The following is a 23,138-nucleotide window of genomic DNA, read 5'->3' as shown; positions in this document are numbered from 1 at the left end:
TGTCTTTGTCTCCTCTTCAGCACCCTTTCCCTGCTTCTTTTGTTAACAGCACCTGGAATCTTTATGGAGAACTCCTCCTGACCCAGTCTTATGCCATGGAATTAAAGGGTTAGTAATCAGCCCCGTTGCTTGGGTTGGGCAGAACAGGCACATGACTCACATTTGGCCAAGCAGCCAAATCATCCTACTAGCACCTAGCTTGAGTCACTCCAATAATCAACCCTGGGTCTTTTGCTAAAATCACTTGTAAAGAAATTTTTCTTTCCTCAGGGGTTATTGACAGAGTTGCTGATGGCAGACAGGAAGAACAGTCTAGAGGATATCAGAAGTTGAGTAGCAAGACAGCATGTTTGATTATCTGAATACAGCCATGCCTGAAGCTGTGAATCCTAGACTTTTCAGTTAAATGAGCCAAAGCATGCCCTCTTACATGTTAGCTGGCTTGAAGGGATTTTTCTGCCATTTAAAAGAGTGTTCTATCTAAACTCCAAGAAGGATTAAATTTCAACACATGTGGTTCATGCTAACTGCCTCTGAGGATGCTTTTAAATGTTATTTCCCTTCTGGCAGAAGCTGCTGTGCTGAGCGTGCACTTAGGGGATTAGGATGGAGGACTGGTCTTGTTCTTGCTCTTAGTTATCACCTTAAACACCATGTAAAGGTCCTCCAGCTCTTCAATTGAGAAACCAATGTCCCCTGGTATAGCTCGAACCTAGAAGGAAAAAGAGATAGGCTGTACTGGTTGATTTGCAAGTTCCTGTTATAAAAGAAACATGATGCTTGCTGAAAGACTCCTCATGTGGAAGGGGTAAAGGCATAGACTATCTTCTTGGTATCACCAGCTGGCCAAGAAATGGAGGATGGTCCTTTCAGGAGAGAGGGTACAGCCCCCATGCTCATCCCTTGCCACCACCAGCCAGTCAGTTCACACTCCCTGAGCTCCTTCCAAGGGTTCGTAGGGACCTGAGGAGAGTCTTGTCTGAGCATCCAGTCAAGGGACACAGGGTGAGGATGGTCATTATGCTCTTGCCATCTGGATTCCTGCGTAGGACTGGTTCTTTGGAAGGGGTCCTGGCACTTGCCAATCAAGTCTGTTTTTTCCTCAACTAGTCAGGGTCACTCAGTTTCTGTTGCTTGTGATAAAAGTACCCTCAATGGCCTGAGGAACAGCATTGGGAATATGGAGGCAAAGTAATAACTCCCTACCTTTGCAGGGGCAGAGATCATGAATAGGTCCTGCACCATGGGTGGCAGGAATAGTCTGACTCCCCCCAGAGAGAAGGCTTTTAGCAAAGGCATGCAGTGTGGGGTAGGGAGAGGGTAGCTGAGTGTTACCATCTGGAGGCAGGGCAGGGAACACATGGCAAAGCCAGGCCGGGAGGACTTGGCCCAGAAGGTGTTTGTCCTATAGGGTGCAGGGTGAAAGAAATGCTTCCCACTTACCAACCATGAGCAGGAAAAAAATGAGTAGGACCTCTCCTTACTTCCACAAATTTTTACCTACACTCCTGGACTCCAATTTCATGCACCACCCTATCATGACTTAGGTATCGTCGCAGCACAAGGGACAGGGCACAAGTAGGGCTGTGCACCAGTCCCACAGATCAGTCTTCAGGGTCACCCACCTGGCCCACCCCTGCCCTGTCAGTTACTGTACCACACTCCTCTTGGCCGTGTCCTCCAAGGACTGGATCACTTTCAGTCTCTGCTTAAACCGCATCTGTTCAATGTCGTCGGCCCTCAGGTTGCTGAACTTCTACAGGCCAAAGGTGAAGCAGTGAGATCAAGTGCAAGCACAGGGCACTGGGCCACCACCCCTCCCACTCATGTGCAGCCACCTGAAACCAAAAGGCCAGAGAGAATGGCCTGGCCAAACCAGCTCTGCTGACCTCATAGGACACTTTTAGGAGGTCAAAGATGTCCACCTCTGCAGGAGGGTCATCTCCACTGGTCAGCAGGGCATGGAGGTGTGGAATAGGAGGAGAGACACTCTGCTTATTGATCACATTATCCAGGTATCTGTAAAGATTAAAGGACAGAAGTCTAGACCATCTAGTGACCACAGTACATCTCACCCACAGTGAAGGAATGTACTGAAAACTCCTGATAAGGAGTGTGCTGAGGACTGGTAACCCTTCAGGAGGGCAGCAGTGTGCCCTGGCAGGTCCTCTGTCAAGCTGGAGAGCTTCCCTCAAGGCTTCACCCTGACAGGAGGCCTAAGCACTGACTCTGAGGATGCCTGGCTATCCCTGGGGGGCCCCTGCTTGGACACTCTCCATGAGTCCAGCTCCTACCTCCTTAGAAGGATGATATGTTTCTTCTCTGGGGTTGATGGGGCCTGACCAGGAAGCATCAGGGAGTCCCAGGAGAAAGTTGGAGGGGAAGCCTGTTATGGCAGTACCTACAGTGGCCCAGGGAACCTGGATTCTTCAGGAACACAGGCTCATGGATAGGGTCTTATTTTGGCTAGCTAGCCTACCCCAGCCAGGACTTCAAGCCCTCCCAGTCTCTCTTGAGATAAGCATGACACTTGGGTAGGAGAGGGTAGCTGGTCCCTCCATACCCACTGGCCATGGCCCATTCCCAGACACATGTTCCTGAGAAGCTTGTTCTATTCACTGCAGAATATGAGTGTTCTGACACTAGGGGACCAGAATACGGGCGGGGTGTGTGTGTAATTCTGCCAGGTGGGCAGGGTTCCCATCAATAACTAGCCTGACTCAACAGGCAAGTGGCAGTGTCCCACATGGTCCCTGGTAGCTGGGAATGTTCTAGGCTGGGCAGATATGCCCATAGACCAGCAGGACTGTACAAAGTTCAGGGCATGGGCCAGAGTGAGGTTGGGAAGGATTTGACCTTGAATTTATGATCCTCCTGCCTCAATCTCCTGAGGCAGGCACTGGGATTACAGGCATGTGCCACCATGCCTAGCTCAGATAGTTCTTTTGTATAGAAGACCAAATGTGATATAGAGTCCCCTAACCCCCAGGGGAGGGACAGGGTCAGGTCTGATTAGAAAGAGTCCTGTGGGATGCTGGTATGTGAGGAACTAGAACAGAGAAAACCATGCAGAAGTAGACCTCCCAGGCCCCGGGAGGTCTCATGGGCTTGTGATGAGGCAGTAGGGATTGAAGGAAGAACTCAGATCTCAAGAGAGATTCTATGAGGGATGGGATGTGGGCAGCAAGAGGAGAAGGAGGCCAGAAAGCCCCTGAACCTTAGTCATGACCCAGTGGGAAGGCTTTCAGCTACTTCAGCTAGCCAGAGTAGGCAGGTTATCTGGGAGTGGGGAAGTAGAGGTGCTCTAAGTTCAGGAAGATACCACCAGGATAGCTTGGTGGAAATGAGAGACCCAGCCTTTGCTAGAAGCTGGAGGCCCTTCTGTGCTGAGTCTCCTGGCCACCATCAAGAATGGTCATCATCATCTGGATCTCAGCTCTGGGTCACTCTTCCAGAAAGCATCTCTGACCACACATGAGTGGTGGCCTGAAGACTGGTGTTCTCGGCTACTTCTCCTCTTTTCCTCTGTCCTAGCACTTATCACTCTCCAAATGCTATTTGGGCTCCCACTAGGAAAACTCTCTATCATCTCCAGGGTGTCCCTGGGCCTAGTTTTGGAACTTGGTGGACACAGTCACTGAATGTTGACTAAATCGCACCCAGTGCTAATGAGAGGTGGGGTTCTACCACCAGCTTCCCAGCAGCAGGAGGGGCCTGGCTTGGTCACCTGCCCAGCACGGTCATGGCCTCGCCCTCATCACTGCAGCCCAGCAGCTGCTCCATGTTGGCATCCAGGACAGCCAAGGCCACCTGCAGGATAACTTTGATGCCCTCATAGAAGAAGCAATCAACAATGACCACAGCGCTCTCAAAAGGCATGACGCTTAGGAAGAGGGTGAGGAACCAGGAGAGCGAGATGCTGGAGATCACCCCCAGGTCCTGCATCTTCTCTGACAGCCGAGGCAGGACATCCCTTGTGAGCTCTTCAAAGATGCCTTGATCCACCAGGGCTCCTGTGGAGGGGACAGGAAGCCAGACATGATCCCACCCCCGGGGCCTCAAGAAAGCCCACCTGGTCTCTGTCCACTCCTGGCCCTGCCAGAGGGCTGGAGGGAGATGGGGGGTAGAAAACAAGAAAGAAAAAGACTTCCAAACCACTGTGTGAAAAAGATTGTTTGTTCCCCTAGATAGTTTTCTTGGTATTTGCGGGAAACTGGCTCCATGACTCCCTTAGATACTAAGTCTCAGATGCTCAGGTCCTTATAGAAAATGGCATAGTATTTGCATAGAATCCATTCTAAGTTCCTATACTTTAAATAATCTCTAGGTTACTTATAATACCAATATAATGCAAATGCTTTGAAAATAGTTGTTATACTGTATTGCTTAGAGAAAGAGGACAAAAAAAATCTATATGTGTTCTGTAAAGATGTAATTCTTTTTTTCCAAATACTTTTGATCAATGGCAGGTTGAATTCACAGATGTAAGACTTGTGGATATGATGGTTGACAGTACTTGGATGTTCCTTTGGCTAAGTATTAATTTCTTCCCCCAAAGTGTCAGAAGTAAACAGTGGCCCTGGTGAACACTGCCTATTGTTCTGTTTGTGAATAGATACAAATCTAAAGGAACCTGTTATAGTTTGGATGTGATGTGTCCTTGAAAAGCTCCTATGTAATACAATGTGAGAAGGTTTAGAGGAGAAATGATTGGGTGTGAGAATCTCAACTCAAACAGTGAATTAATCCACTGATGGAATTAACTGAATGGTAACTAAAGGTGGGTAGGGTGTGGCTAGTGGAGGTGGGTCATTGAGGATGTGCCTTTGGGATATATATTTTGTATCTGGGGAATAGAATCTCTCTCTCTGCTTCCTGATCATCATATTAGCTGTTTCTCTTCATTACACTCTTTTGCCATGATGTTCAGCCTCACCTTGAGTCCTGAGAAATGGAGCTATATGGACTGAGACCTCTGAAACCATGAGCCCTCAAATAAATTTTCCTCCTCTAAAATTGTTCTTCTCAGGTCTTTTAGTCACAGCATTGAAAAACTGACTAAAACAGATCCCAAAAGTGGTAACTCTAAACCCAAAACAGAATGGGAAGGACATCTCAGAATTACAGACATAGATATATGTAATGAAATACCTTTGTGAGTCCATTCCCATTTAATGATACAGATTTTATTAGATATAAATTCATAATAGTTGAAGTTGGGCAATAGGTACATGGGTAAGTTATACTCTCTAGGTGTATCTCTCTCTCTCTCTCTCTCTCTCTCTCACACACACACACACACACACACACACACACACAAACACACCCCTGAATTCAACCTGCTATTGATAAAAAATATTTGGAAAAAAAGAATTGCATTTTTACTTAACACATACATATTTTTTCTGTCCTTATTTTCTAAAAATACAGTGTAACAACTATTTTCAAAGCATTTGCATTGTATTGATATTATAAGTAATCTAGAGATTATTCAAAGCGTGTGTGTATGTGTGTGTGTGTGAGTGTGTGTATGTATGTATGTATGTGTATATATATATATATATATATATATATATATATTTTTTTTTTTTTTTTGTACTAGAAATTGAACCCAGAGGCCCTCTAACACTGAATTACATCCCACTCCTTTTTTTTGACACAGGGTCTCATTAAGTTGTCTAGGATGGCCTTGAACTTACGATTCTTCTGCCCAGCCTTCTGAGTTGCTGGGATTACAGATGTGTACCAACATGTCCAGCCTATACTCTCTAGTTTTAATGTTTAAAGTTTTCTACAATAAAAAAGGTTAGGAGGGGCTGGGGTTGTGGCTCAGCGGTAGAGCAGTCACTTAGCACATGCAAGGTGCTGGGTTCGATCCTCAGCACTACATAACAATAAATAAAATAAAGATATTGTGTCCAACTACAACTAAAAAAAATATTTAAAAAAACGTTAGGAAAGGCCTGGCACTGTGGCACACACCTGTAATCCCAGCAGCTTGGGAGGCTGAGGCAGGAAGATCACAAGTTCAAAGTCAGCCTGAGCAATTTAGTGAGACTCTATGCAACTCAGCAAGACCCTGTCTATAAATAAAATATAAAAAAGAGCTGAGGATATGGCTTAGAGGTTAAGCACCCCTTGGTTCAATCTCTGGTACAAAAAAAAAAAAAAAAAAAAAAAAAAAAAGAAAGAAAGAAAGAAAGAAAGAAAGAAAAGAAAAAGAAAAAAGATTAGGAAGGGCTGGATTATATCTTTGTGGTAGAATACTCGCCTAGCATGTATAAGGCCCTGTGCTTAATTCTCAGCACCATAAAAACAAAACAATAACAAAAGATTAGGAAAAATTAGATGACAACTAAGGCTCCAGGTGAATTTTTCAAAGCCAGTGAACATGTAATAACCTCCTGTGATGCTAAGGAACACATTAAAGTCTGGGCAGGAGCTGGGCCAAGGAGGCAGAGGGTTGGGGGTGTGTTTGGATCTCTTCTTTCCGGGTGATTATTTATCAGCTTTCTAGCCAGTAAGGGAGGAGCCAGGACACCTGCATGGCGCCTGCAGGATGCCTGTGAGGCCTGTGGGAGTACACATGGTTGGTTGAGAGGAGAGTACTTAGCATGGGGCCTGGGCTGGGGAGGGGTCGCCACCTGCATGGGAAGCTACCAGGCAACTGGAGGCTGAGGCAAGGGAGCTCCTAAGCCACTCACCCACGACCCTGGTGTCGTAGTAGTCAGGAAGCATCCGTTCACAGAGGGCCACCAAGAGCCAGAAGGCCTCCTCCTCGCTGCCATAGAGCAGGAGCACTGAGGTCACGATGTTCATAGCCTGTGGGGCACAGAGAACAGGAGAGGGGAGGCTCACAGTGCTGGCCACTGAGTAAAACTGTCTCCTCCCCAACACTGGCCTCCTTCTGTCAGCAGGTCTTCCCCTTTAGGGGGGTCTAGCATGCAACAATGAGAAACTGCCCCAGTCTAGCTCTGGGAAATTTGCCAACAGGTAATTTGCAGGAAATCATTTAACAGAAACAGTCATTCAGCTTCTTCAAATTGGGTGAGAAGGCACTGAGAAAACAGAAAAAGTGGACATCAGCAAATAACATTTCCACAGAGTGGTGTCTGGCATTGGTGGTGTGATGCATGACTGAGCTGATGTGTAAGTGAGCTGTGTGGCCAGGGCTCTGCACATAGGCTACAGCAAAATTGGGCTGATACACAGCCTTAACTGATAACATGAAGAAGCCTCAAAGTTGCCAAATTATTTTTAAAAATTATTTCAAGCCAGCACACTGCTCATACAGAATACTTTCCTATAGAAAGTGAGTTTTGGGGAGTTGATTTCCTTGAAATTCAGACACTACTTAAGGCACACAAAAAGCCATTTTATCTGGTCAAGAAAACGACTGGACGGACACATTCCATTGACTTGGGCGGCTGAGGCAGGAGGATCACAAGTTCAAAGCCTGTCTCAGCAACTTAGTGAGGCCCTAAGCAACTAAGTGAGACTCTCTCTCTAATAAGATATAAAAAAGGGCTGCTATATGCCTCAGTGGTTACGTACCCCTGGGTTCAATCCCTGATACTACCCTCCCACCCCCCCCCCAAAAAAAAAAACCCACAACCATTAGATTTCAAGATAAAAGCTGCCAGAAATGCAAACTGAAACCATAGTGAGACACCCCATCACACCCATGACTATAAATATCAACAGAACATGGGCTGGAGTTGTGGTTCAGTGGTAGAGTGCTTGCCTAGCATGTGTGAGGCATTGGGTTCGATTCTCAGCACCACATAAAAATAAAGGTTCAACAACAACAAATAAAATATAAAAAAAAATATCAACAGAGGGGGCTGGGATTGTGGCTCAGTGGTAGAGCGCTTGCCTAAGCACGTGGGAGGCCCTGGGTTCAATTCTCAGCACCACATAAAAATAAATAAACATACTGTGTCCAACTACAACAAAAAATAAATAAATATTTAAAAAATATCAACAATGTAATAAGTGTTGGTGAGGATGTGGAATAGCTGAAACACTTATGAATTGCTGGTGGGAATGTAAAATGATGCAGGTGCCATGGAAGTATGTTCCTCAAAAAGTTAAACACAAACTACCACATGGTCTAAGCAACCTTGTCTGGATACATACCCCAAATAACTGAAAGCAGAGGCTCCAACAGCTATTTATATACCCATGTTCATAGCAGAAATAGTCATAATAGTTAAAAGGTGGAAGCCATCCAAGTGTCCATCAAGAGATGAATGCATAAACATAATATGGTACATAGCTAGAATGGAGTGTTATTCAGCCTTAAAAAGGAAGGAAATTCTGTCATGTTACACCATGGATATATCTTGAGGACATTAAATGAAAAGCCAGAACGAAAAAACAAATATTTTATGATTCCACTTATTTGATGTACCTAGAATAATCAAATTCATAGAGACCATAGGAAAAATGGTGGTAGCCAGGGGCTGGTGGGGAAGGGCAGTAGAGTTAGTGTTTAATGGTATAGAGTCTCATTTGGGGAAGATGAGAAAATTCTGTGGATGAATGGTAGTGATGGTGGCCCAACCATGAGATTGTAATTGATGCCACTGAACTATGTGCTTAATAATGGTTAAAATGATGTCATATCATGTATATTTACCATAAACATAAAAAGATCAAACACTGGGCTCGGGTTGTAGCTCAGTGGACGATCACATGCCTAGCATGTGTGAGGCACTGGGTTTGATTCTCAGCACCACATATAAATAAATAAAAAAGAAAAGGTCCATTGACAACTAAAAAATATTGAAAAAAAAAATCAAACATTGCCAAGACTTAGACGAGAAGCAGAAGACAACCTAATATATGACAAGGGGATGAGATGAGAAATTAATATCATTTTAAAATCATGCCTTTTTCTGCAGTCAGGCTCCTTCTTGTGGGAGGGCCAGGTCACAGGTATATGAGGCCATCATATAGGCCCATGGCCTCAGGTGCCTGCTCTTGGAAGCCTCTGGTGGGGAGATGCTATTTCTGGGCCCCATTAAGCCTTTTTACCTGGCAGTAGCCGATTGTGGGGTTTCGGAAAGCATAGGCAGTCAGCACCCGCCGGAGTGCAGCGATCCCGAGCTCATTCTGGAAGGCAGGGTGCTCAGGCATGGAGCGGTGGAGGTCTCGCTCAATCTCTTCTGTGGCCAGGCTGTACTTCCCCATGGACTTTTCCACTAGCTCAGCATAGTAGCCAGGGTGGGTCACCATCTCATTCCAGGCCCCTGGAGAGACATGGGTGGCAGCTATCTTGATTCCTCCCAGCATTTGGGAGGCATTAAGAGCATACTGGAGACATGAATGCCCCAGAGAGGAGAGGTAAACTCTAAGGTCAGTTACAAGGAATGAGACAGAGTTTCCCTTGATGTTCCTGGGAGGGCAGTCTAGCTAAAAAGTGGTTGACTTGCCCTCTTAAAATGCTCCGACTGGTCACAAGGTGAATGCTGTTGGAAGCTGTTCCAAAGAAAGGAGGCTGCCTCGGACACCAGTAGGAATGCACACACCAAAATATCCCCTGCCCCTGGCCTCTGCTCCTCAGGACTTGGATCCCTGCACACTCTGTTTCCCCTTTGAGAAACAGCTGGTAGCTCTTGCCTTTCCTGACTGACCTCAGGAGACCTGCCCAAGAACCAGATCAGCTCATGAGAGAACTTTCTTTGGTGCTGGGGATAGAACCCAGGACCTTGTGCATGCTAGGCACATGTTCTACCATAGAGCTGTACTCTTAGCCCATCACGTGCAGAGAAATTTGGGCATTGAGAGTGGCTGAGCCAGGACGGGGGCAGCTAGACCTGACTCACCAGAGAAGAGGAGCCAGAGCTCTCCTCGGAGACTCTCAGGGATGCCCTTCAGGACCAGCTCCCGTGTTTTGGCTGTGCGGTACATGCACATACCACGTCCATACTCAAAGAAGTGGATGTTCCACGACTCCTCCTTCATCTTCTCCTTAGCCTGAGGGGAAAGGAAACCAGAAGGTTTGGGGGCTGAAGAGCATCTTGGAGTGCCAAGGCCTAGGTAACAAAGTCCGCTATGCCTTCTTTGAGCAAGGCTGAATGCCTGCTATGTAAATAATCTAGAAAGTGTTGCCAGTAAACTCAGATTTCAAAATGATTACAGATAGAGATGCAGGCAAAGCCCAGGCTGGACTGGATCACACCACCATCCTAAGGTGTCAGAAGATGAGCTACTCAGTGGCAGGTAGCCACACTGGTTAGGAAGGGTGGCTGTTCCCAGAGTCTGCCTTGTCTACCTCACAGTGTTGAGTGTAGCCCTGGGAGGGTACTGTCCATAGGTCAGCCTGAGAACCTCTGAGGGGCTGAGCTGGTCATGAAGGCACAAATCCAGAGGCCGGCTCCAGCCTTCCTCCTGAGGGCTTGGCTTTGATTCATAGCTGAGATGCCAGCACTTACAGCTTACCCCCTTAGCTCCAAGATCCTCCATGGGAGAGTTTCTCTGGAAGACTTTGAGCAGGCCCTGGGAAGCAGTTGGCACCTCCTGAGCACTGAAATTCTGGTAGCCACTGAGAGGAGAAGATGGGCTGGTGGGCAGTTCTGGAACCTCCTGAGAAGCTGGGAGAGACTAGAAAATAAAACAGGGAAGGGAAAGCACCTAACAACTGAGCCGCCCCATGTGGCCTGTGATGCATGCTTATCCACAGAGCTGGACAGAGATGTCACTGAGGAAGGGTCATGGGGGGTACATGGTGCCCAAAGGATGGACTTGGCCTGGCTGTGGGGAGGCTATGGCTAGAGCCTGCCATGCATTTCCTCTCTGGTTGGCTGGACATCTATATATGTCCTCCCTAAAACCAAAACCACCCACAATGGTCAGTTGGGGCCTCTTTGGGGGAAATGGGTTCTTCTTCAGTGAAGTTGGGTCCTTCTGAGGAAACTACTCCTGGTGCTGCCCAGCCTCTTCCTGAACTCTAGTGTCCTATTATATTAAAAAAGCAGGAGGCCATTAGCCTGAGGCTGTCTCAATACTTTAAGTTCATATGCAATAAACTGCAACCTACATTATCAAACCCAAACCTAATTGAGGAGAGTATGTATCATCTATCTATATCTAGGTCTAACATTTTATAACCAATAGCCAGGTTTCAGCCAATCATAGGCAGCTGAGCTTCAGTCAATCATAGCAGCCAACCGATCACACCAAAACCCAAATAAGGCAGGTGCCAAGCTGTAGCCAATCAGGTGATTTCTCTACTTCGCTTTCTGGGTTGGCCTATAAAAGCTCACTGCTCAGGATGCTGGGTGGAGCTCTCTGAACCACCTCTGGTTTTGAGTGTTGCTGGATTCATGACAGGACCACCTATCTGCTTCTGGGTCCATGCATGCCAGGTCTGGGTTTTCTTCTACCCCTTCTAGGATCTCTTTTCCTCTCACTTCCAGGACCTTTCTTTAACAACTGACCCTAGTTCTCAACACCATTTTCTTCCCTTTCCACTGGATTCCTTATTATCAGTATACAATCTTGCTAATAATCACCTCTAAAATCCCACTCTTTTCTTTAACTGGTGTTGCTCACACATTGTGTTCATTTTGTGAAAATTTAACAAGCTGAACACTATGATCTATGTACTTTAGTGCATACAGTCAACCCTTGGTATCCACAGAGAATTGGTTCCACAACCTCTACCCCAACTCAAAGGATGCTCAAATCCCTTTAGCAGTATTTGCATTTAACCTATACACATCTTCCTAGATGACGTATAATACCTAATACAGTGTAAATGCGATGTAAATAGCTATTATACTATGTTGTTTAGGGGAAAAGGACAAGGAAAAAAGTCTGTAAATGTTCAATATAGATTTTTTTTTCCAGTTCTCAGAATTAAACCCAAGGCCTTGCACATGCTAGACAAATGCTCTTCCACTGGGCTGTATCCCCAGTCCTTTTTATTTTGAGATAGCGTGCTGCTAAGTTGCCCAGGCTGGCCTTGAACTTGTGATCCTCCTGCCTCAGTCTCCCAAGTTGCTAAGATTACAGGTGTGCCACTGTGCCCTGCTGATTTCTCTATTTTTGCTTTCTGACTGTCATGAAATAAACAGGTCTCCCTCCCACATATTCCTGCCATGATGTTCTCTGCCTTATCATAGGTCCAAAGCAATGGGGCCAAGTGACCATGGACTGAAAACTCTAAAACTGTGAGCCTAAACAAACCTTTCCTCTTTATAATAAATTGATTAACTCATGTATTTTGTCACTGTGCTGGAAGGAAAGCAGGAAGGGAAAAAGGAAGGAAAATATAAGCTAAGAAGTTAATAGGTTCCTGGAAAATAAACTCATTGATTGACTTACTTTTATTAACTAAGAATAAAAATATAACCTATAAAATAGATATTGGCAGGAAAAGGGAGGAAAGAAGAAAGAAGAAGATTATTAGATATTTTCAATATTATACATAGTAGGGAACTGACATTATCTTAAAAAGTGGGGAATAAGGAAACTATGTAAAGCTATTAGCACAAACCTAACAGAATATCAATGCAGACTTTCTGATAGAAAAAAGACTTGATAGAGGAGAAAAGGATACAGTGAGTTTGGGAACCTCTTATCAGAAATTCTGCATTAAGGTCAACAGAGAATAATAGGGGTCACTTTTTTTTTTTTTTTTTTTTTTTACAAGGGGTGTTAATTATCTATCCCTCCCTCCATTTTTTTTTTTTTTTTTTTTTTTTTGGTACTGGAAACTGAACCCAGGGGCACTTTACCACCAAGCTACATACCAAGCACTTTTAAAATATTTTTAAATTTTGAGACAGGGTCTTGGCCAGTTGCTGAGGCTGGCCTCAAACTGACAATCTCCTGCCTCAGCCTCCTAGTCACTGAGATTATGGCATGTGCCACTCTGTCCAACTTAGCTCATATTTTCATGATACTATAGTTCTATCATGGAGCCTATATAATTTACATACTGTCCCCTTTATCCCCATTATCTACCCTTATTCCCACACTTAAATATTTTCCACCAGTCCTTATGCCAAAGCTTCCTCTTTTCTGATTGTCTGGAGTTTGTTCTCCAATAGGTTCCTGAAGAAGCTGACCTGGTATCATCTTCAACCCTCCTCCCTTCTTCCAATACCCGATGTCTAATCCACCTATTCCACTGGGGATACAGTCCAGTGGAAGAGGATATGCCTAGCATGTGCAAGGCCTTGGGTTTAATTCTGAGAACTGGAAAAAAAATTCTATACTGAACATTTACAGACTTTTATTCTTGTCCTTTTCCCCTAAACAATATAGTATAACAGTTATTTACATCACATTTACACAGATATACCTTCAAATACAGATATACCTTCGAAATATCTCCCCAAACCATTTCTTTCTTGAACAATCAAAGAAAGAAATCCAGGAAAGCCTACAATTTGATTTATAATAGCATAAAAAAACCCCAACCTACTAACATATTTAGGAATAACTTCAACCATAGAGGTGGAAGACTTGGGCCCTGAAAACTATAAAATGTTGCTGAAACAGATTAAAGAAAAATGTAAATAAATGGAAAAAAATCTCATGTTAATGGATTGGAAGACTCAATATTTTTAAGGTATTGGTGCTACCCAAAGTAATCTAATGCATTTTCCTAACACAATCTCAATAACATTTTTTTTTTCAGAAATAGAAGAAACCATTCATAAATTCTCATGGACCTTCAAGGGATCTGTCTTTATTTTTATCCATTGCCCTTGTCACTGCCTGACATATATGTTTATTTAGTGTCTGTCTCACTAGAATGTAAGTTCTAAGAGAGCACAAGTTTTATTTGGTTTGATCACTGTTCTATGCCTGCTGCCTCGAAGAGCAGCTGGCGCCCAACAGGAACACAATAAAAACATGCTGGATGAACCAGTGGTGAGTGCTTGCTACACAGTCTGTGCTTACTCTGGACTATAAGGCCTTGTCCTTCAGTGTAAATGTGATGTAAATAGCTATTATACTATATCATAAAAGTGAAGGCACTTCCAGCATCCTGCTCATGTTCCTTTCATGCAATCCAACTTTATCCTTTCTTGAAATCCCAGATTGAGCCCAAACTCCTCTAAGGAACATTTCTTAATGTCTCCTATCAATCCTGATTCTGCCCATTCTTTTTCCATCCTTCACCTACTTAAGAATTTACTGAGCATCTGCCACAGGGGTGGAAAATTTAAAAGATTACACAGACCTGACCAGATGGGCTCTAGAGAGCTGGAGAGTATATGCCATCACTGAGCTCCAATGCTCCCCAGTGGGAATGGGTCCTATAGTGCAGGGCTGCTGTTTCTATTTTGCTTGCTTTTTGTAGTGTTGGGGATTGAAGCAGAGCCTTTCACATGCTAGGCAAGAGTTCCATCGCTGAGCTATACCCACAGCCCTGCTGATTTTTTTTTTTTCCAGAGATGCTAAATCTTTGTATTTCTGAAAAAATCTTGCAGTGGTTAAGGTTTTCCACAAATTTAAACTGAATACCAAGAGCAGAATACCCATCTTTGTTAGTCCAGAAAACAAGGAACCCATCAAAAACTACCAGGATTATGTCAAAGGAACCAATCAGATTGGCACAGATAACCAATCTGTGCCAATCTGAATAAGCCCCCTCTGATCACAGATGGAGTAAGAATAATGAATACAAATAAGTAAGAATAATAAATACAAATCAAGTTGCTTAAATTCATAGGGTCATAATTACATTAAGAAATAAACATGAAAAACTAATTGGTCATATTTGGAGGACACTAGAAAACCAACTGATAATCATTTTGGCAACTGGTGAATAAAAGGAAAGACTAAAAGATGTATTCTGTCTTTCTTATATGAACTGTGCTTTGGGGTAACCAAATAGTTAACAAGAGAAATTTTCTATTCATAGGAGTATTCCCAAGAATGGGGGAAAAAATGGTAGAATAGGGTGCTACCATTTTGCAATTTCTAATGAATGGATGAATCTGAGCAATGCTCATCAATGTGCTATCAGCACATAAAAAGGTAATCAGGTGTGGTATGCTTCTTGTTGGAGGTACATACTGCCTCAATACTGCCTATAGGTAGACCTGCACAAAACAAAAATCCATTTATCTTAAATTTGATGGAGGCTCTGGATCTCACTGCTCAACATACTTACAGTACATAAGGGATGAAGGAACTTGTTAAGAACCTGCAGTGGATACAATCAACAAAATTCAGATGGTGGGGCTAGGGGTATAGCTCAGTTGTAGAGCATGGACCTAGTATATGTGAGGCCTGGGTTTATTTCCCAGTACTGCAAAACAAAACAAAAAAGCAGACTGTGAGAGTCTCTATAGCATAAAGAGCCCAAATTCTCAACAAAATGCTGCAAGAGAGGAAAGAGAGAGAGAGAGAGAGAGAGAGAGAGAGAGAGAGAGGCAGAAACTTAAAGTGAAAGAGATTTAAAGTTGGGCGTGGTGGTGCCTGTCTGTAATCCCAGAGAATTGGGAGGCTAAGGCAGGAGGATCACGAGTTCAAAGCCAGCCTCAGCATCTTAGTGGGTCCTAAGCAACTCAGTGAGAATCTATCTATAAATAAAATATAAAAAAGGGGTGGGAATGTGGCTCAGTGGTTAAGCACCTCTGGGTTTAATCACCAGTACCAAAAAAAGGGGGGGTATTTTAAGACACACATGAACCAATTATAATATATATATATGACTTTGGTGTACCTCAATTCAAATAATCAAACTGTAAAAAGTACACCTGCACTTGGAGAAATGTGAACAGTCACCCCTTTGTATCCATGGATTCTTCATCTGTGGAATCAATCAAATACTGATGGAAAATATTCAGAGGAAAAAAATTGCATCTATACTGAACATGTACAGACTTTTTTTCCTTGTCATTATTCCCTAAACAATATAGTGGAACAACTATTTACATAGAATTTACCTTGTAAATCATTGAGATGATTTAAAGCATATTGTAGAATGTGTATAGGTTATATGCAAATACAATGCCATCTTATATAAGGGGCGTGAGCATCCATCATGTTGGTATTTGAGCGGGGTCCTGGATCCAATTTCCCATGGTTACTAAGGCACAGCTATAAAAGTACTTGATGATATTAAGGAATTATTATTAAGTCTGTTGGTATAATAATGATAATGTAGTTAGGCCTTTAAAAAGGAATTTTGGGCTGGGGATGTAGCTCAGTAGTAGAATGTTTGCCTAGCATGCTTGAGGGCCTGAGTCTGATCCTCAGCAACACAAATAATAGAGGAGTCTTTCTCTATAAGAGCCTTAGACTGAATGATGAATGAAACAAATATCATGTGAATAAACCCAAGGAGGATAGGCCTTAACAATATGGCCCTTGCTCTCAGTATAGCAGAAGTTCATAAGGGATGGAGATGAGGGTGACTGATCCAGTCAGAGGTTTCTCACTGGGACTTGGCCTTGATGTGGGCTGGGCAAGAGTGAGGAGGTCTGGAGCGTGTAGACCAGGGTACAGAGAGGCGTGATGTCACCAGGCAGCATTGTGTATGGTGCCCTCCAGCTTGAGGCCCACAGCAGGCACCATAGGGGTCAGGCTTAGTGAGGAGGCCATGGCTACCCTGGCCCTTCCCCAAGTCCTAATTCAAAACTGGCTGCTTCCAAGGGACCTCCCTCACCTCTGGAGCTGGGTCTGCAACACTGGCTTTTCTTCCACCTGGCTGCTTGGATGGTGTTTTCTGGAGGAAGTCAGAGATCCTTTGAACCAAGAAATCGCGGTCTTTTAGGTTGGCAAACAGGAAGGTCATTTTACTCTTGGTGCTGATAGACAGAGGGCTGGGCAGGACGCTGGAACTGTCAGCTTTTTCGACAATGGTCACCTAAGAAGGCAAAATCAGTCTTGGGCATTTTTATCTTAGCCTGTAAGGAGGGGTGTGCTTTGTGAGAAAAGCACAGTGAGAAAAGCATAGTGGTCCTAGGGCTATCCTCCAGGGCACAAAGCCATAAGTGGCCCAAATGGATTCAGACCCCCAACTCTGGCGCTTCCTGCATGTGACCCTGAGAAAGGCATTTGCAAATCTAACTCTCTCTTTTTTGTCTGTTGACAGGGGTGAGTATTCTGGTCCCGCAGGACCTTACAAGGATGATGATATAAAATGTTAAGGACTCAGCCCAGCTGCTGCCCCCTACTGGCTTCTCAAAAGACTACCAGTTACTTCTCTCTAAAGCAGAGCAAGCAGCTCCTCCCTGCAAGTCTGTCCTAAGGAACATGTTTTGACAACTTGTCTGGAGCCTGGTTCTGACTCCCTTTGAGGTGTGAAGAGAGCTACATAGGGGTAAAAGGCATGGGACAGAAAAGGGACACAGAAGCTAAGCCTAAGCACTAGGAGTAAGTGCTGGCAACAGACAAATGAAAGGCTACTGGACTGCTATGCACTAAAGGCACCTCCAGAGAGGCAGTGAGAGCCCAGTGAGTGCAGAGATCCCTGGGCACTGATGCCCTTCCATACTGAGTGACATGTCACACACTGACCAGGTCAGTGTGTGACATAACTGTATGCATGTGCATGTGTGTGTATGTGTATGTCATATATGTGTGGGAGCATGTCTATGTGTAGTATGTGTATGTGGTACATGTGGTATGTATGATTGGGTATGTGTGCATGGGGTGGGCATGCATGAGTGGGTCTGAAAGCCATGATGGCTCACTGAAGGCCTCACAGGTCACAAGAGGCAGTTGGGGATTCTTCTGACCATAAGGAAACATTGGAGGATCCTAGGTGGATGCCACTATCCTCTGACTGACATTTCAAAATTTGTTGGCTAATGTGGGAGGATGTGTCACAAAGGGGTTACATGGGGTTAGAACCTCCCTGATGTGGTCTGTGCAGATGATGTCCCAGGTGGTGGCCATGGAGAGGAAGGAATGGGCTCTAGAGAGAGGGCTGACAGGATGTCTGTCAGGATATCTCGTCAGGATGCAGGAAGGTGGAAGAGGTCAGAATTCAAGGATAACTCCCACTTCCTGAGGGGAGTGCATGAAGAGCACAATTGGAGTGAAATCCAAGAGCCCATCAGACATGCATAAGACTTGGCCTAAGCCAAGGGTCCCCTGGGAGCCCCCTTGTTGGGGCATCATGAAGCAGGTATTCAGGATGGTCAGTGCTGGCCAGACCAATCTCCTCCATGACCATCCACAGAGCTCTGATCCAAGAGCATGGATCTGGTCTCAGTCTATTTGATCCTATGGGGCCTGAAGGGCCTTTGATCCTTGACCAGATAATGCTTACCTCCCTTAGGGGTATGATGAGGTGGCACGCATCCTCCTCCTTGCTGGCAAAGCAGATATAGTTATTGGAGATAAACATCTGGCCTGGGATGTGCAGCTTGTTGAATGGTGTCCACAGGGTGCAGCTTGTGTGGCCATCCAGACGCTCATCCCTGGGCAGCCGGAATGTGGCCCGGTAACACTCATTCTTGGCTCGGGCATCTAGGTCTCTAAGGAAACAAGGTAGGAAAAAATGGGACAAGAGTCAAGGCCAACAGGAGGCCACAGTTTTCCATGTGGAATTCAGGATCCTTGGGATTCTACAGTAAACAAATCATGCCTGGAGATTTTAGAATTCAATTAAAGATGCATGTTAAGCCAGGAATGGCGGTGCACACCTTAATACCAGTGGCTCAGGAGGCTGAGGCAGGAGGATCCCAAGTTCAAAGATAGCCTCAGCAATTTAGCAAGGCCATAAGCAACCTAGTAAGACCGTATCTCTAAATAAAAAAAGGGTTGGGGTTGTGGTTCAAGGATTAAGCGATCCTGCATTCAATCCTTGATACGTTAAAAAAAAAGATGCATGTTAAATGACCAAGTAAAATATGGAACACTCATATGACCAGACAAGAAATGGTAGCACATAACATGTCCTTTCAAAGGACATCTGGAGGCTGACCTGGGCAGTGTGTCACTCAGTATTGACGGGCGGCAGTGCTCAGAGATCACTGCACCCTGCCTGACTCATACCCAGCATATTACTAGGCCTGAGGCAATGTCTTTAGCCTGGGAAGACTTCACATGCCTTGAAACCTAGACAAGTTCTCCTAATGGGGAGAAGAGGAATTAAAACTAAACCATGTGATAGCTGTGCTTAATAGAATCTTATTTGTAAGTTTGATGGCTATGGGAAGTGGTCTGGCATCCTGGCCCTCATCCCTTTTGTGACTCTGTCCACATAAACATCTCTCTTCAGTCCCAGGAGAGCCTCCCACTTGCCTTGGGCTTATGGCAGACTGACAAAAGAGTCTGACCAAGAACCCTAGCTGAGAGTGCTGGAAACTGCCAAGTTCCAGCCCTGCTTGTTTTCTTTCTAGAAGGTCCTAAAGGCTCTTCCATCACTTGTATCAAGAGAGTGACATCTTGCAAAACATTCTGATCTGGAAGGTGCACTGTGGGCCTATACCATGATCTGTGAATGGAACCTAGGAAACAGGGTGGCTGGGATGAGGTCTCTGAATACACCAGTGTGAATCTGGGTATGCCCACCATAGCTGTGGTACTTGGAAACTTCTGAGACCTTGGCCAGTCTTGCAGGTTTCTCATGAGGCTACAATTTTGGGACTCAAACGAAAGTGATCTGTAGAGGCCAGCCACCATGATCTCTCTCTCTATCAATCCTCAGAGGACATTGGTGCTCTGACTGCAATGACACTAGACCTGCACATGGTCCATTTCCCCTGCTGGCTTCAGACTCCAGGGCCCATGGCTATGAGGGGCTGTCTGGCCAAGGGTCTGGAAGAGAACTGCCCATCTTGATGGGATAGAGGCTATATACCCTAATTCACTAAAGCTTCCAAGACATAGCCTCCTCAGGGTCCTCAGAGCACCCTGAGATGGTTCACATCTTGGCTTGACCATTCACCCGCTGACAGAACTCTCTGCAACTTAGTGTCCTGGTCTGAGACCTAGGGATGGTAAGAGTACCTTCTCCTTATAGAGCTGTGAGAAGGAAAGTGGGAGGAAGCTTCCACGTTAGTGGTATCTGTCATATCTCCTAGAGATACTGGTATTTGGAGGCCAATATCCCCCCAAATGCGATACTGCAATGACCTGTTTACCTGGCCTCCTTCTCAAATGGGGAACTTGTGAGGGCTGAATGCAGAGATTCTTTCTAGGTCTGCATATTCAGTCAAGTGCCAAGCAACAGGCAGGGTCAGTGGATCTGGATTAGGTGTGCCCACTCTTACTTGCTGTGGGACCCTCCTGTCCCCTGGGAGGGCAAAGTACCTACCGCTTCAGAGCTGAGATGTTTCTGTGTGGCCGGATGGGCCTGGGAAGGGCCTTATCCTCCAGAAAGCCCTTGTTGTCCAGCAGCTGCCGCATCGCCAGGTTGGCCAGCTGCTCCATGAGCTTGAAGGTCTCACTGATGTTAAGGAACATGGAGAAGAAGAGCTCCTGGTCCCGTGTGTCCACACGGATGCTCTCAGGGAAGAGCAGCGTGGCATTCTTCTCCAGGCGTGTGACGTCCACCCACTGTACCACAAGACTCACTGGACACCAACAATGCAGATGCACCACTGATTACAACTGAACAAGATGAAGTTTCCTGATTCTCACTTGTACCTAGAACCCCCCAGAGGGAACTGCTCCTTGAGGATATCATTTACTCCTCAGTGCCTGAGCCTGCTGTGCTGGGACACATGCTCCATGTGGAATGACTGGGCCACAGGGATCTCCACTGCTTCCCAGACCAAACACACTTGATGAATATTTGCTCCATGAATGACTGAAGAGTGAAAGGAAGAAATGTGCAGAGGTGAACTAGCTGAGTCTCTGGCCCTGAGGAGCTCCACTGACTGGGACTACAGTGATGTGTGAACCAAGTCACCACATGGTACGGCCAAACACGGAGAAGGACACTGGCCCCTGCCTCACAAGGAGGTGACTGATCATCATAGTCCTGACAGGTAAGCAGTAAGGGCAGGAAGGCAAAGGGTGGCTGTGGAAGGGAGGCATGGAAGGAAACAGCAATGACTCCTGACAACTGTGAACAGTTCATGGCCTAGGAGCTATTTCTGGGGGTGGCAACTACAGCAGAAGGAGCTGACTGCTAAGCCAGGGACTATTGTTGGCATGCTGAAGCCACTGTATCCAGCAGGGAGGGACCTGCAGCAGGTGACAGCAGTGACACATGCCCAAGGTATTACATAACCTGGAAGTACTCAGGGAAGATGTGTGCCCTTCAATGGGCTGACTCAAACAAAATGTAGAAGGCCTGTAAAGTCAGCATGTAAGAATCCGACTAGTGGGTTGTAAACATGATATGTGCCTGCTCAAAGCAGGTGTGTGCCTGGCTCAAGTCTGAGTGTTCTTGTCAAGAATTACTAAGGTGGCATCTGGGTTTCAGGGAGACCCTTGGATGGTCATGTGTGAACAGAATATCCTGGGTTGAGAGGAGGGAAACCCACCAGGGATGCTGGCAGTCTGCAGAGGCAGGAAACTGCCCAGAGGCAAGGTCAGAATAGCCAGGGTACAGAGGAGCTGAGGATGAGGAGGGGCTGGGATGAACAGAGTTGAGGGTGAAAACTTTGCCATGATGCAAGAGGATGGCACCCCCTGGTTGCACCCACTTGCCTCAGCTGGTGCTCACCTTCCTTCCCCAGCAGGAAGGAGTAGAAGCACAGGTGGTTGACAGTCAGGTAGAGCCAGCCCTGCCGGGGCACTCGGCCTTTCCAGTAGCTGCATGAATAGTAGTTGACTAGCTTCTCCCCCTCAGGCATCCCAAATTGCTTCCGCATCTTCAGCTCGGCCTCCTTGAATTTCCCAGGGTCCTCATCTCCCTGGGGCTGCAGGTTCTTGTTCTCTTCTGCAATGATACCCTGGAGGGAGATAGTGGGAATTGGGCTCACCCACACATACTTCTGGCCAAATCAAAGGGAGGAGCAGAGAGGCCCGGGGAACTCAGGACTCTAGGACTTTTGTTTAAGGGCAACAGGCACAGGTAGATGACAGTTGGTAGCTCTCAGGGAAGGAGGCAGCTGTGCTCTGGCTTGTTTGCCATCAAGGGACATGGATGACAGAAGCCACCTGTGAGCTCTGAGCAAGTTTCCAGAACTTCCTGGATTACCGTCATCATTGGCTCTGAGCAGTGACTTTTAAAATAAACCCATTTTAGTTTAATGTAAACTTGTTAAAATATATCATCCATAAACATGGTTTAAAAATGCAAATACATGTTGAGCATCCTTAATCTGAAAATCTGCAATCTGAAATGCTCCCAAATCCTAAACTTCCTGGGTGCCAGCATGATGCCACGAGTAGAAAATTTTACACCTGATTTCATATAATAGGTTGCAGTCAAATCACAGACACCCTAAAAATACTGTGTGAAATCACCTCCAGTCTGTGTACATAAGGTATATAGGAAACATAAATGAATTTTGTATACATGATTGGGTCCCCTTCCCAAGACACTCATTATGCATATGTAAATAAGCCCAAATCTTAAAATATCCAAAATCTGAAACACTTCTGGTTCCAAGCATTCTGGATAAGAGATGTTCAACCTATGGTAGAAAAGTGTGTTTAGTGAAAGAGGAGTCTCCTTCGCCCTCTAGCCACCTTCCTGGTTTCCTCCAGACATGCCACATACATGCATCCATTGTTTTTCTCTTTTCTCCTTTCTTTGCCCAAATGGGATCCTCTGTGGCACTTTCTTTGAAGTGCTTTGCTTTCTCACACCCTCGAGAACATTTTTGCATTGACTCCCTGTACTCCAGGGGTCACTGATCTGTCCCCACCCCAGATCAGTGAGTTGACCCATGATCCCTTCACTGTGCTTGGGTGCCCACAGGCATCACCCTGGGCCATAGGCCAGCCCCAAACCTCCTGGGACAGGTCCTCAGCCAACTGGTTCCAAATGTACATGCTGATTTCCTAGGACAATTCCTGGATTTACAAAAGCATTTATAGGCCCGCCTGGTGCTTTTCTGGGTTTCTTGGTTGCCTTATGTCCCTCTTTCCATAGGCAGGGAAGATAGCCATGAGCCCAGGCAAAGATCCCAACATGAGGTCTACTTTGATTCCTTCCATTTCTCAGTACTATTGTTTGAAAATGTTCCCCAGAAATCATGTGTTGGAAACTTAATCCACAAAGTCATATGTTAGTTGTATTTGGAGGTGCAGCC

At 45.4% G+C, this 23,138-nt stretch overlaps 1 protein-coding gene across 2 annotated transcripts in view; it reads right to left on the bottom strand.

Annotated features, from left to right (window-relative positions):
• Tbc1d9b (TBC1 domain family member 9B) overlaps nucleotides 1-23,138 on the bottom strand; it is a 49,255-nt gene that overhangs the window by 11,919 nt on the left and 14,198 nt on the right. For both annotated transcript variants that reach the window (XM_076856535.2, XM_076856536.2), the window contains exons 4-15: nucleotides 21,602-21,830; nucleotides 20,243-20,501; nucleotides 18,251-18,458; nucleotides 16,640-16,840; nucleotides 10,447-10,608; nucleotides 9,831-9,981; nucleotides 9,040-9,254; nucleotides 6,705-6,822; nucleotides 3,728-4,013; nucleotides 1,890-2,019; nucleotides 1,658-1,756; nucleotides 644-712 (exon numbers count right to left, since the gene is read on the bottom strand). In XM_076856535.2, coding sequence (XP_076712650.1) covers nucleotides 644-712; nucleotides 1,658-1,756; nucleotides 1,890-2,019; nucleotides 3,728-4,013; nucleotides 6,705-6,822; nucleotides 9,040-9,254; nucleotides 9,831-9,981; nucleotides 10,447-10,608; nucleotides 16,640-16,840; nucleotides 18,251-18,458; nucleotides 20,243-20,501; nucleotides 21,602-21,830 — 2,127 coding nt within the window. The remainder of the gene's footprint in view (nucleotides 1-643; nucleotides 713-1,657; nucleotides 1,757-1,889; nucleotides 2,020-3,727; nucleotides 4,014-6,704; nucleotides 6,823-9,039; nucleotides 9,255-9,830; nucleotides 9,982-10,446; nucleotides 10,609-16,639; nucleotides 16,841-18,250; nucleotides 18,459-20,242; nucleotides 20,502-21,601; nucleotides 21,831-23,138) is intronic.

The sequence above is a fragment of the Callospermophilus lateralis genome, chromosome 5, assembly GCF_048772815.1.
Source record: "Callospermophilus lateralis isolate mCalLat2 chromosome 5, mCalLat2.hap1, whole genome shotgun sequence".
Classification (NCBI taxonomy): Eukaryota; Metazoa; Chordata; class Mammalia; order Rodentia; family Sciuridae; genus Callospermophilus; species Callospermophilus lateralis.
Note: the sequence above shows the minus strand (reverse complement) of the source record. Positions and strands in the feature narration are given on the sequence as shown.